We start from the raw sequence: 15,054 nt of genomic DNA, 5'->3' as shown, positions 1-15,054 counted from the left end.
ACTGTGAAAATCCCCGAGTCGCCACACTAAGGCGCCTGTTCAGGTACAGCGAGGAAAAATTCATAATGTTCACTTCACCCAAGAAACACATTTTTCAGGATTTGTGAAAGGAAACCAGAGCACCCGGAGGAAACCCACACAGACACGGGGAGTGTATTTAGTTCCCTCGAACAAATCATTAATATATAATGTGAAATGATGCACAATCAATACCCTAAAAACGTGATTGGAGACAATTGAAGGCTTTTTAAAAAAATATATATTTTATTGAAAATTTTTCGATCACAATTTTTTCCCCTTACACATCAAACATAAGAAAAAGAAAATTTAACAGTACATGTAACATAGTAACCACAGTCTAATAATAAGTAACTAACCAACATGGTAAACTAATCATTTAACATAAAATAAAACTTTCCCCCCCCCCCCCCCCCCCGGGTTGCTGCTGCTGGTCATCTATCTTCCCTCTAACGTTCCCCTAGGTAGTCGAGGAATGGCTGCCACCGCCTGGTGAACCCTTGAGCCGATCCTCTCAGCGCAAACTTCATCTGCTCCAGTTTTATGAACCCCGCCATATCGCTTGTCCAGACCTCCAGTCCGGGGGGGTTTCGATTCCTTCCACATGAGTAAAATCCTACGCCGGGCTACTAGGACGCAAAGGCCACAACATCAGCCTCTTTCGCCTCCTGCACATCCGCAACTCCAAATAAAGCTAACCCCCAGCCTGGTTTGACCCGGACTTTCACCACCTTCGAGATCACTCCCGTCACTCCCCTCCAATACCCCTCCAGTGCCGGGCACGACCAAAACATATGTGTGTGGTTTGCCGGGCTTCCGCCGCACCTCCCACACTTGTCCTCCACTCCGAAGAACCTGCTCAACCTTTCTCCCGTTATGTGTGCTCTATGTAGCACCTTAAATTGAATCAGGCTAAGCCTGGCGCACGATGAAGAGGAATTTACCCTGCTTAGGGCATCAGCCCACATACCCTCCTCAATCTCCTCCCCGAGCTCTTCTTCCCACTTTCCTTTTAGTTCGCCCACCAGCTCCTCCCCCTCTTCTCTCATCTCTCGGTATATCTCTTGACACCTTGCCCTCTCCGACCCACACCCCCGAGAGCATTCTATCCTGGATCCCCTGTGTCGGGAGCAATGGAAAATCCCTCACCTGTTGTCTTGTGAACGCCCTCACCTGCATATACCTAAAAAAGTTTCCCCGGGGCAGCTTATACTTTTCCTCCAACGCTCCCAAGCTCGCAAACGTCCCATCTATAAATAAATCTCCCACCCTCCTAATTCCCAACTGGTGCCAGCTCTGGAATCCTCCATCCATCTTCCCTGGGGCAAACCTATGGTTGTTCCTGATTGGGGACCCCACCAGGGCTCCCAGCACACCTCTCTGGCGTCTCCATTGTCCCCAGATATTTAATGTTGCCGCCACCACTGGGTTCGTGGTAAATTCTGGAAGGACTGGAAAGGGTAGATGCAGGAAAGATGTTCCCGATAGTGGGGATGTTCAGAACCAGAGGTCACAGCCCAGAGGATACAGGGTAGACAATTTAGGACAGAGATGAGGAGAAATTTCTTCACCCAGAGAATGGTGAGCCTGTGGAATTCGTTACCACAGGAAGTAACTAAGGTCAAAGCATTGCATGTTTTCAAGCAGTTAGATATAGCACTTGGGGCGAAGGGGATTGAAGGATCTCAGGGGAAAGTGGGATTAGGCTATCAAGTTGGATGACCAGCTATGATCATAATGAATACAGTAAGAGGTCTTACAACACCAGGTTAAAGTCCAACAGGTTTGTTTTGAATCACTAGCTTTCGGAGCACTGCTCCTTCCTTAGGTGAATGTTGGATTTTAACCTGGTGTTGGAAGACCTCTTACTGTGCTCACCCCAGCATCTCCACATCGTCATAATGAATGGTGGAGCAGGCTCGAAGAGCCTCCTCCTGTTCCTATTTTCTATGTTTCTAACAGGATGTGGTGGGAGTTGGGACAAAGGCAGAAGAGTTTTCGACGACCTTAAGTTTACAGAGGGTAGAATGTGGGCGATCAAGCCATGATAAAAGCATGGATAAGGGTTTCAGCAGCAGATAAGTTGAGACAGTCACGTGAAGCCCCGGACTGGAAAGAGTCAATCTTAGTGATGATGCAGTATATGAAGTTAGAAGCTGATTTTGGGGTCAAATACAAGACTGGAAGGTTGTGAACAGCCTGGTTCAACCTCAGGCAGATCCAAGAAGAGAACAAGAGTCAGTGTCTCAGGAACGGCCTTAATGCCAGAGAACTGCATTTGTATCAGGGATAGGAGACAATGCAGTATATGAAGTTAGAAGCTGATTTTGGGGTCAAATACAAGACTGGAAGGTTGTGAACAGCCTGGTTCAACCTCAGGCAGATCCAAGAAGAGAACAAGAGTCAGTGTCTCAGGAACGGCCTTAATGCCAGAGAACTGCATTTGTATCAGGGATAGGAGACAATGTCCACAGTGTTCCCAATATTTAACTGGAGAAATTATTTGCTCATGTAGTACTAGATGTCAGACAACAGACTGGCAATTTAGAAGAGGCAGATCTGGATGTTGTCAGTATACACTGGAGTGTGACTTGGTTTTTTGATGATGTTGTCAAGGACATCCTGTAAATGAGAAACAGAAAGGGACAACAGATAGATCCATGGGGGTGCAGGAGTGAGAAAAGCAGCTATTGCAGGTGGTTCTCTGGCTACGACTGAATAGATGATAATGTAACCAGGTCAGAGCAGTCCCACCAGCTGATGTGTTGTAGGAGGGTGTGTGGTCATATACATGTTCAAGTTTGTATCCTTATGGCTCAAAGGAGCGGAGAGCGTGATGAATAATAATAATTTTAATAAGGATTCGTGCATCAAAGGTAATGGGAAGAATATGGCTGAGCAAGTAGGTTGATAGCTGTAGAAATGATGAACGCAGGAATTTTAAAAGTGCAGATTGAGAGAAAGATTTTTCTGGAGATATACAAAGAAGGAAGTAATATAAGAAGGGGGATGTCATTGGACAGTGATACAAAGGAATGATCAGAAATGGCCTTGCGTATGATGACATTCCTTGCATTTATAAATACTGCTCTGCAATTTATCATTAGGGGCGCAAGGTAAAGGTAAGTCACCATAGTTCCAGATGACAATAGGCTGCTATCCCCTTTTGAGGGGGAAAACCGACGGTGATTTAACCAGAGGATCACCACATCTCAGTTGAATAACCTCAGCCGATATGGGAATTAAACCCAGGGGCTGCTGACTTTGTTCTGCATCACAAACCAGCTGTCTAGCCAACTGAGCTAAACCATTTTGCTGATTTTTTTTTTTTTTTCTTCCCCTTCTCCCGATGAGGCAGTCTATGACAGCTGCTGTAATATTTACTGTTATGAATTGACCACTTGATGAATATGGATTAAACTTCTTTTGAATCATTTCTGAACAAAAAACAAAGAACAATACAGCACAGAAACAGGCTCTTCGGCCCTCCAAGCCTGTACTGGTCATGATACCAACCTTGGTCAAAACCCTCAGCACTTCCTGGTGCCGTATCCCTCTATTCCTATCCTATCCATGAGTTTGTCAAGATGCCTTTTGAACGCCGCTGATGTATCGGCTTCCGCAACTTCCCTTCGCAACGCGTTCCAGGCACTCACCACCCTCTGCGTAAAAAACCTGCCTCGCACATCTCCTCTAAACTTTGCTCCCGGACCTTAAACCGATGCCTCCTGGTGACTGACTCCTCCACCCTTGGAAAGATGTCTGCCCATCCATTCTATCCATGCCTCTCACAATCTTGTAGACCTCTATCAGGTCACCCCTCAACCTCCGTCTTCCTAATGAAAACAGTCAGAATCTATTCAGCCTCTCCGCATAGCTAACACCCTCCAGACCAGGCAACATCCTGGCAAACCTCCTCTGCATCCTCTCCAACGTCTCCACATCCTTCTGGTAGTGTGGCGACCAGAATTGAGAGCAATATTCCAAGTGCGGCCTTACCAAGGTTCTATACAACTGTAGCATGACTTGCCAGATTTTATACTCGATGCCCCGTCCAATGAAGGCAAGCATTCGTAAGGTTTCTTGACTCCCTTGTCCACTTGTGTTGCCACTTTCAAAGATCTGTGGACCTTCACGCCCAGATCTCTTTGACTTTCTATGTTCCTTAGAGTTTTGTCATTTACCGTATATTTCCCTCTATGTTTGACCTACCAAAATGCATTACCTCACATTTGTCTGGATTAAACTCCATTTGCCATTTCGCTGCCAAGTCTCCAACCTATTGTGGGAGGATATCTGTGAACTGAGGGTTAATGGGTTGAAATTGTAATCTCATTAGGCCAAGCAGCTGTGACCATTGTTCTAGCTTACCTGAACACTTAATGGGTTGAAATTGTAACTCATTAGGTCAAGATTTGTTCCTTTTCTTAATGTGGTGTTACTACATTTTGCAAATTTGTAATCATATCTGTTTTGATCAGTTCTCTGTAAATCTTGTTACTATCTTGTGAGTTTGTCACACACCCATCACCGGATCCAATTGCCAAACAGAAAGACATGCATTTATTCAGATATGTATAAATACCGTATGTGTACTATAACCCTTTGCTCTTCTCAGGCTGGCAGTTAAGGTATCAATACTGACAGTATTGATACCTTACTGACAGTAGAATATGTCTGTGTGGTCCTTAAAGAACCCAGTCATATAATCTTCTGACACTATCTATGTTCTGCTGTTTCCTCTGACAATCCTCAACATTATCAGCCACTCCACCAAACTTAGTGTCATCCGCAAACTTACTAATCAGACCAGCTACATTTTCCTCCAAATCGTTTATGTACACTACAAACAACAGAGGCCCCAGCACAAATCCCTGTGGAACATCACTCGTCACGACCTTCCATTCAGAAAAACAGTAGTAGCAACTAGTAGGCTTGAGACTGAAAACCGTGGTGCATTCCCGTGGGAAATATGTCCTAACCTAATCTTAAAACTTACCTTTGATTTAGTGTGCCAAGTAAAATGAAGGCTGTTGGTCTCTCCAGGTACAAGTAATTTGAAAGGGAGTGCGTAATGACTGACAACATCATTCCGTACATAATATAATTCCGCATCAAGACCTGTTGCGAGAAACAAAATGAAAAGTCCATGTGTATGGTATCTAAATTATAAGTTATTTTTTTAAAGTTCAGTCACAAATGTCAACAGTTCACATTCAATAAGTACCATTAATGTGGCAAAACATACCATTAACGACAAATATTTCAATACAGAAGCAACTTCTAGCACTTTATTGACTAACTCTTTATACACATAAAGTAAAGGTTTACTGAAAGCTTATGTAGATAATAAGATATAGAACCAAGTACCTTAATATGGAAGTATTGTGCATTGTTATTTTTGCTAAATACAAACATATTTTAAAAGACATGCATCAGTTTTTCATGGGTAGTTCATTTGTACGATATCACAGTTGTCAAAAATAAACATAGCATTATAATGGTTAACTTTGAAATTGAAGTCAGTGCAAATGGCTGATGATGATCAAATTCAGGCCAAGATGAGCAAATAGCCATTTTACTTATGAATGTGTTTTAATGCTGCAGATTGTACTGGAATGGACATAAAATAAACATAAATATCAACCAGCAGAAACACATCAACATTTCTCTCATGCTACGTCTGGCCATCTCAGAAATATTAACCATATACTAAAAAATTGATGATGAATTAACAAAAGGCATTTTTCTACAACTCCAGTTCCAACATCAGCTAAGCTTAACAACAATATTTCAAGAACAAAACACACTTGTTTCACGAAAAGAATCTACTAGACGTTTGGTGGGAGTGGGGAGACTAAGTCAGTATCAGCATTGCAAATTACAGCCAGTTAGTCCTGGGGTGCAACCTTTGAAAAAGCATCATGCTTAGTCCCATGCCGTTGCTTTTTGTCCATGCATTATAAGGCTTGACTGTGAGCCTAGACTTCCATTAGTTTGTTGAAACAGATTTACACAAAAGAAAACTTTGCTTTTGTCAATGGCTACATTCTTCACACAAGATAAAGTGGTGTTCGGTTCTTACAGTTGAGTACCCAATTAATTTTTTCCAATAAAAGGAGAATTTACCCTGCACATCTTTGAGTTGTGGGGGCGAAACTGACGCAAACACAGGGAAAATGTGCAAACAACACACGGACAGTGATGCAGAGCCGGGATCGAACCTGAGACCTCAGCGCTGTGAGGCAACAGCACTAACCACTGCGCCCCCCCCCACCACCCCCCACCCCCAGGTTCTGACAGTTTTGACTATTGGTACTTTATTCTTGTTCGGCACAAAAGTAAAACGGGAAAGGTGGCCAATCCATGGCATACAAGGGAAATTAGGGATAATATTTGATCCAAGGAAGTAGCATACAGATTGGTCAAGAAAAACAATAGGTCTGAGGATTGGGAGCTGTTTAGAATTCAGCAAAGAAGGAACAAGGGATTGATTCAGAAGGGGAAAATAGAGTACGAAAGTAAGGTTGCAGAGAACATAATGTAAAAGATTCTATAGGTACATGAAGAGAAGACAATTGGTGAAGAGAAATGTAGGTCCCGTACAATCAGAATCAGGGGAACCTTTTAAAGGGGACAAAGAAGTGGCTGAGCAACTTAATGCATACTTTGATTCTGTCGATCCTGTCATCGAGTCTGCACCGGCTCTTGGAAAGAGCACCCTACCCAAGGTCAACACCTCCACCCTATCCCCATAACCCAGTAACATCACCCAACACTAAGGGCAATTTTGGACACTAAGGGCAATTTATCATGGCCAATCCACCTAACCTGCACATCTTTGGACTGTGGGAGGAAACCGGAGCACCCGGAGGAAACCCACGCACACACGGGGAGGATGTGCAGACTCCGCACAGACAGTGACGCAAGCCGGACTCGAACCCGGGACCCTGGAGCTGTGAAGCAATTGTGCTATCCACAATGCTACCGTGCTGCTTTATGTCTTTATTGTCTACAGGAATAGTGCCTGGAGGATAGCAAATGTTGTCCCCTTGTTCAAGAAGGGGATTGGAGACAACCCCGGTAACTATAGACCAGTGATCCTTACTTCTGTTGTGGGCAAAGTCTTGGAAAGGATTATCAGAGATAGGATTTATAATCATCTAAAAAGGAATAATTTGGTTAGGGATAGTCAACACGGTTTTGTGAAAGGTAGGTCGTGCCTCACAAACCTTATTGAGTTCATTGATAAGGTGACCAAACAGGTGGACGAGGGTAAAGCAGTTGATGTGGTGTATATGGATTTCATTAAAGCGTTTGATAAGGTTCCCCACGGTAGGCTATTGCAGAAAATACAGAGGCATGGGATTGAGGGTGATTTAGCGGTTTGGATCAGAAATTGGCTAGCTGTGAGAAGACAGAGGGTGGTGGTTGATGGGAAATGTTCAACCTGGAGTTCAGTTACTAGTGGTGTACCACAAGGATCTGTTTTGGGGCACTGCTGTTTGTCGTTTTTATACATGACCTAGAGGAGGGCATAGAAGGATGGATGAGTAAATTTGCGGATGACACTAAAGTCGGTGGAGTTGTGGACAGTGCGGAAGGATGTTACAAGTTACAGAGGGACATAGATTAGCTGCAGAGCAGGGCTGAGAGGTGGCAAATGGAGTTTAATGCAGAAAACTGTGTGGTGATTCATTTTGAAAGGAGTAACAGGAATACAGAGTACTGGGCTAATGGTAAGATTCTTGGTAGTGTGGATGAGCAGAGAGATCTTGGTGTCCATGTACATAGATCCCTGAAAGTTGCCACCCAGGTTGATATGGTTGTTAAGAAGGCGTACGGTGTGTTAGCTTTTATTGGTAGATGGATTGAGTTTCGGAGCCATGAGGTCATGTTGCAGCTGTACTTCTCCAGATTCGAACAATGGCCTTGTTCCTCTGCCAAAGCCGGGTGCCTGGAAGTTAAGTACAGGTTGTTCTAGTGTTAGGTGTAGTTTAGCTTGTAGTGTCTTGATGTTGCATGTGTGAGTTAATCTTGTGTGTAAATAAACCATTGTTGAACTTGAACTAACTGACTGGTTGTTAGGTCTTTGATCAATATCCGGTTGAACCTTGTGGTCGTATCATTTGATACCTGGCGACTCTGAAAAGCAATAGTACTCAATATTAAGGGCGGCAACATTATTGGCGTCTCCGGTGCAGAATTGGCAACAGTTAATAGTGACGCTAGTGGGATAGTATTCCACTCATCAAAATCGGCAACAGTAAGAAGTCTTACAATACCAGGTTCAAGTCCAACAGGTTTGTTTCAAATCACTAGCTTTCGGAGCACTGCTCCTTCCTCAGGTGAATGAAGAGGTAGGTTCTAGAAACATATATATAGACAAAGTTAAAGATGCAAGACAATACTTTGAATGCGAGTCTTTGCAGGTAATTAAGTCTTTACAGATCCAGAGAGCAGGATAATCCCAGGTTAAAGAGGTGTGAATTGTCTCAAGCCAGGACAGTTGGTAGGATTTTGCAAGCCCAGGCCAGATGGTGGGGAGGTGAATGTAATGCAACATGAATCCAAAGTCCCGGTTGAGGCCGCACACATGAGTACGGAACACCTACACTTATGAAGTGACTTTGTGGAACACCTTCCTTCAGTGCACAAGCTTGTAGTCACCCGTCTTTTTAATTCTGCACCTTGCTCCCTCTACCCTCAGCTTCTTGGAATAGCAACTCACAAGTGTGGATAATTAGAGATCGAAACAAAAGTGAAGATTGGCAAAAGATCCAGAGATTAAATGAGTTGTTTTTTTAAAAAGCACAGCAAAAGTTATGACATAGAGTGTGATGCCCAAAAGAGATAGTGGCAGCTGCAATTTTGCAAGTCCATGGGGAAAGAGTATAGTCACAGTAGGCTAAATAGCCTCCTATGCTGTGTGATTCTTCTAGCCTCAGCTCTCCCATTCTCTGACCTCAGGCCTCCAGTCTAAATTTAAACCACTTTTCGAACATACCATTCAAGTTTGCTGAAATAGTTCAGCTTTCAATTTCAATCTTTTAGGAATCCTATGAAGAGCTTTTAACTTGTTATTTTTTAAAATCGTGCCTTCAGGATCCAGGCATGGATCAAAGGGGCTTAAGTAACAAGATCAGATGCTTAAAGAGTACAGGGTTGTAAAGAATTCACACAAGAGAAATCACTGATCTAAATTTAGAAATACTGAAGATAGTGTGGCAGTGTCCATATTCTGGGTCATCGACCTGAAACGTCGACTCTATTTCACTCCTGGCGGTATGTGGCACAGTGGTTAGCACTGGGGCTGCGGCGCTGAGGACCCGGGTTCGAATCCCGGCCCTGGTTCACTGTCCGTGTGGAGTTTGCACATTCTCCCCGTGCCTGCGTGGGTTTCACACCCACAATCCAAAGATGGGCAGGTTAGGTGGTTTGGCCATACTAAATTGCCCTTTAATTGGGAAAAAAAAAAAAATTCGGTATTCTAAAGTTTAAAAAAAAAACATAACTCTATCACTCTCCACAGATTCCTGAAAGGTTCATAGAATTTACAGTGCAGAAGGAGGCCATTTGGCCCATCGAGTCTGCACCGGCTCTTGGAAAGAGCACCCTACCCAAGCCCATACCCCCACCCTATCCCCATAACCCAGTAACCCCACCCAACACTAAGGGCAACTTTGACTACTAAGGGCAATTTAGCATGGCCAATCCACCTAACCTGCACATCTTTGGACTGTGGGAGGAAACCGGAGCACCCGGAGGAAACCCACGCACACACGGGGAGGATGCTAACCGATCTGCTGAGTATTTGCAGCATTTTCATTTATTTCCAGAAGCTGCAGCATTTTGTTTTTGTCAGTATGCCATCTACCTGTGTGTTTAACTTAGTTCTAAACAATGTACAAAATAGCTTTTGTACCGAAATGGAATAAATGATGAGAACAATGCTTCAATGTTTAACATTGTCACCAAAAAGACTTGGTCAACTCTATCACAATCTATACTTCAAGTATCTATTCACCTTCCTTGGTGAAATTCCTATTTTCTTAGTTCAAGGTTCAGCAGACATTTTGTACATTGTTTCCCATGTGATTACAAAATGTAACCCACATGACATTTTGAACATTTGCCATTCTCAACTAAATGCATACCCCGAGCAGTTTCTGATCAACACTTCTAAAGTATAACAAAGTAACTGAGAATTACAGATACATGCAGGTTTGCAATGTAACTTCATCATATCTATGACAATAATTGATGAGTATACATTCGCATTTAAGTTCACAGCTGGGAACAAAGTCATTATTTTTATTGTTTCTTTTAAAATAATACAGCAGGTGACCACAATTGCCAAATAAAGTTTGCAACCAAACTGCACTTTCCTTAAAAAATATACATTTGTGGGACTCCGGTGGCTGCTACGAAGGAGTAGGTTGCACATTTGGTGGCTCCCGCTCGGGTCGGACCTTTGGACCCTTCTCCCCAATTTTTTGTCAGATTTGATTCGGAAAATTGATGGTGGATGCAATTGTGAAGAGGAATCCTACATCAGTGCATGGAGAGGCGGACCAGAAGTGCTCGCAAACGAAGAAATCGGCGAACAGCGAAGGCTTGGGCTGAGGCTGCAGCGGGAGAAAGCTTGGCGGACGACCGGGGTCCTGGCTCGACGACCTAGAGGTCGACGGAGCAGCTGATGCAGTTTATTCAGGAGGGCTTCGCCAAGCAGAAACAGGAATGCTTGGATCCGATTAAGGAATCGATTGAGCGGCTGGAACTTAGACTGGATGCTCAAGATCAGGCGATCCAAAAAGTGGAGAAGGCACTGACTGAGCAGGAGGAACACCAAACAGCAGTGGAGTTGGAGGTGGGTTGTTGAGAGACCAACAGAAAAGGTTCCAGGAGAAGATGGAGTACCGAGAGAATAGGACCCGCCGACAGAACTTGAGAATTGTTGGTAACACGGAGGGATCTGAAGGAAAGGACGCAGGGGCATACATAGCGGGCATGTTCAAGAAGCTAATGGGGGATGGGACGTTCTCCTGATACTTGGAGGTGGACAAGGCTCACGGAGCGCTCGCAAGGAAGCCGCGTGTGGTGATGGGGGGGGGTTTGCTTTTTTTCCGTGCCGGGGGGGGGGGGGGGGAACAATGGGTGAGAAAATGTCTGGTGCCATGGGCGGGGCTAGCTCATGGAAGCGCAGTGGGGGGGGGGGGGGTGGGCAGATGTAATACCTGTTGAAGGGGGTGGTTTGCATAGTGCTGTTACTGGGGGTGGGGGGGGGGGGGGAATGTTCTGGTGATGGGGGAGGGACTTTTGTTATGGGACAAAAAAAGAGGTCGGGGATGCAGGCTGCCTGGGGCGGGCCTGCAGATGCGTGGGGCGCGGGCTGGAGGCTGACTCAAGAAAGGTGATGGCTGATCGGCGGCGGGGGGGTGGGGGGGACGAGAAGTCCCCCAACCAGGCTGATCACATGGCAGGTTACAGGTCTAAATGGGCCGGTTAAGAGGGCACGCGTGCTCGCTCATTTGAGGGGATTGAAGGTTACAGGAGACGCATGTTATGCGCCAGGGTTTAGAGAACCCCAAAGTGTATCATGGAGTTCACCTGACCCACAACTTTTAATAGATTGTGGTATGGGGAGCACACGGCCCACTCTCCAGGTGTGGTACAGCAGAAATTGAAAAGTATTTTTAAAAGCAAAACAATGTTTATTCTATGAACTCAAGTTAACCTTTTTAAAACATACAATGAACATCTTAGCAATCATTAATTCAAATACAAACCCCAAATACTACAACACTAAGTAATCCTTTAAGCTTTCCTTTTAACATCCATACGACTTAAAAAACAAAACCCTAAACAGAAGCACATCAGGTTAAAGTCACTACTGAAAACATTTATAATTCTGAATTCACCAAATGATCAAGAGATAGTCTTTTAATGACAGAGAGAACAGCAGTACACCTGCTTGGTCTGGCTTCAGCTCCAACACTGAAAACGAAACTAAAACAAACTACAACAGCCTAAAACAAAAGTAAAAAGCTGACAGACAGCCCAGCTCCACCCACTCTCTGACATCACTGCAATAGTAAATACCCATTTCTTAAAGGTACTCTCACTACAGATATTTATATACATACTCATTTGTAAATACCCATTTCTTTATGGAGGGGGCTAGTGGACACTGAGTATTCAGCTATCACGGTCTCGGAGTATGCCCCGCACTGGATTGATCTACAGGTGAGCAAAGACGGTGGCCAACTCCCGCACTGGAGACTGGATGATGGACTTGTAGCGGATGAGGTGTGTGGGCGGCTAAGGAAATGTATCCAGAACTATCTGGAAGTTAATGACATAGAGGAAGTCTCGGAGGAGACATGTGGGAGCAGAGGGAGCATCGGTCTGGTCTCCAATCTGCAATAATCACTGGTGTTATGAGCGAGGTGTTTTCAGAACCCCAAAATGTATCATGGAGTTCAACCAACCTCCCCCTTTAATGGATTGTTGCTTTTGAAGCACACGGTTTGTTCCCCAGGTGTTGTGTTACAATTATGGACACGTGGTTTTTAACACAAAACAATGTGCATTCCATGAACTCAACTTAACCTGTTAAATAAACATTGGATCCCTTAACACCCCTTACTTCAAAGATAACCCCGAAAATAATACAACACTAAATAATCCCTCAAAATGTTCCTTCAAACATCCAAATGGCTTCAAACCTTCAAAACAGTAACACATCAGGTCACAGAATATATATATTTTCTGTTGGATGGCAGAGATAGAACATAGAACGATACAGCGCAGTACAGGCCCTTCGGCCCACGATGTTGCACCGAAACAAAAGCCATCTAACCTACACTATGCCATTATCATCCATATGTTTATCCAATAAACTTTTAAATGCCCTCAATGTTGGCAAGTTCACTACTGTAGCAGGTACGGCATTCCACGGCCTCACTACTCTTTGCGTAAAGAACCTACCTCTGACCTCTGTCCTATATCTATTACCCCTCAGTTTAAAGCTATGTCCCCTCGTGCCAGACATTTCCATCCGCAGGAGAAGGCTCTCACTGTCCACCCTATCCAACCCCCTGATCATTCTGTATGCCTCTATTAAGTCTCCTCTTAACCTTCTTCTCTCCAACGAAAACAACCTCAAGTCCATCAGCCTTTCCTCCTAAGATTTTCCCTCCATACCAGGCAACATCCTGGTAAATCTCCTCTGCACCCGCTCCAAAGCCTCCTATAGCCTTCCTATAATGCGGTGACCAGAACTGTACGCAATACTCCAAATGCGGCCGTACCAGAGTTCTGTACAGCTGCAACATGACCTCCTGACTCCGGAACTCAATCCCTGTACCAATAAAGGCCAACACTCCATAGGCCTTCTTCACAACCCTATCAACCTGGGTGGCAACTTTCAGGGATCTATGTACATGGACACCTAGATCCCTCTGCTCATCCACACTTTCAAGAACTTTACCATTAGCCAAATATTCCGCATTCCTGTTATTCCTTCCAAAGTGAATCACCTCACACTTCTCTACATTAAACTCCATTTGCCACCTCTCAGCCCAGCTCTGCAGCTTATCTATATCCCTCTGTAACCTGCTACATCCTTCCACACTATCGACAACACCACCGACTTTAGTATCGTTTGCAAATTTACTCACCCACCCTTCTGCGCCTTCCTCTAGGTCATTGATAAAAATGACAAACAGCAACGGCCCCAGAACAGATCCTTGTGGTACTCCACTTGTAACTGAACTCCATTCTGAACATTTGGAGTTCAGTTACAAGTGGCGTACCACAAGGATCTGTTCTGGGGCCGTTGCTGTTTGTCATTTTTATCAATGACCTAGAGGAAGGCGCAGAAGGGTGGGTGAGTAAATTTGCAGACGATACTAAAGTCGGTGGTGTTGTCGATAGTGTGGAAGGATGTAGCAGGTTACAGAGGGATATAGATAAGCTGCAGAGCTGGGCTGAGAGGCTTGGTTGACTTCAGCTCCAGCACCTTGCTTTTCTTCCTGCAGCTCTCTGGAAATACACAGACACACCCAAGCTGCTTTTCTCAAACTGATACCAAAAGCAGAAGTGAGCCCCCCCCCCCCCCCCCCCCCCCCCGCCCCCGCCCACCCTGTGACATCACTTCAGTAATATGATCAGCTTCATTTGGTTCAAGGTACATTTCTTCAACATCCAATTCTTAAAGGCACTGGTTTGCCCCGGGGAGGCTAGATGGGGGGTTCCAGAGATGGCAGAGAGCAGGGATCGAGAGGATGAGAGATAGGTTTATGGATGGGAGCTTTCCCAGCCTGAGGGAGTTGGAGGAGAAATTTGAATTGACGGGAGGGAATGAATTTAGGTACCTGCAGGCGCGGGACTTCCTACGCAGGCATGTCTCAACCTTCCCGCGCCTACCCCCACGGGGGATACAGGACAGGGTAGTTTCCAGAATGTGGGTGGGAGAAGGGAGGGTTTCGGACATTTACAGATTGAAGAGCTGAAACACAAATGGGAAGAGTTAGGAGGAGAGATAGAGGACGGTCTCTGGGCGGACGCGTTGAGTAGAGTCAACGCGTCCACAACATGTGCTATGCTCAGCCTGATACAGTTTAAGGTCGTTCACCGGGCCCACATGACAGTGGCCCGGATGGGCAGGTTCTTTGGGGTAGAAGAGGTGTGCGGGAGGAACAGCGAACCATGTCCATACGTTCTGGGCGTGCTCGAAGCTTCGGGGATTCTGGCAGGGGTTTGCAGATGTCATGTCCAAGGTGTTAAAAACAAGGGTGGCGCTGAGTCCGATTTTCAGAGTGTAAGAAGATCCAGGAGGAGAAAGAGGCAGATGTTCTGGCCTTTGCCTCCCTGGTAGCCCGGAGACGGATATTATTAGCTTGGAAGGACTCAAAGCCCCAAAGTCGGAGACCTGGCTAGCTTTCTGTCTGGAGAAAATCAAGTTCGCCCTGAGAGGGTCAATGTTAGGGTTCGTCCGGAGGTGGCAGCCGTTCTTCGACTTCTTTGGGGAAA

At 45.0% G+C, this 15,054-nt stretch overlaps 1 protein-coding gene across 2 annotated transcripts in view; it reads right to left on the bottom strand.

Annotated features, from left to right (window-relative positions):
- Positions 1 to 15,054, bottom strand: part of ryk (receptor like tyrosine kinase) — a 492,414-nt gene that overhangs the window by 362,615 nt on the left and 114,745 nt on the right. For both annotated transcript variants that reach the window (XM_072474977.1, XM_072474976.1), the window contains exon 2: positions 5,018 to 5,139. In XM_072474977.1, coding sequence (XP_072331078.1) covers positions 5,018 to 5,139 — 122 coding nt within the window. The remainder of the gene's footprint in view (positions 1 to 5,017; positions 5,140 to 15,054) is intronic.

Source organism: Scyliorhinus torazame, chromosome 14 (genome assembly GCF_047496885.1).
Source record: "Scyliorhinus torazame isolate Kashiwa2021f chromosome 14, sScyTor2.1, whole genome shotgun sequence".
In the NCBI taxonomy this organism is placed as follows: Eukaryota; Metazoa; Chordata; class Chondrichthyes; order Carcharhiniformes; family Scyliorhinidae; genus Scyliorhinus; species Scyliorhinus torazame.
This window is presented reverse-complemented; position numbering and strand designations above follow the sequence as displayed.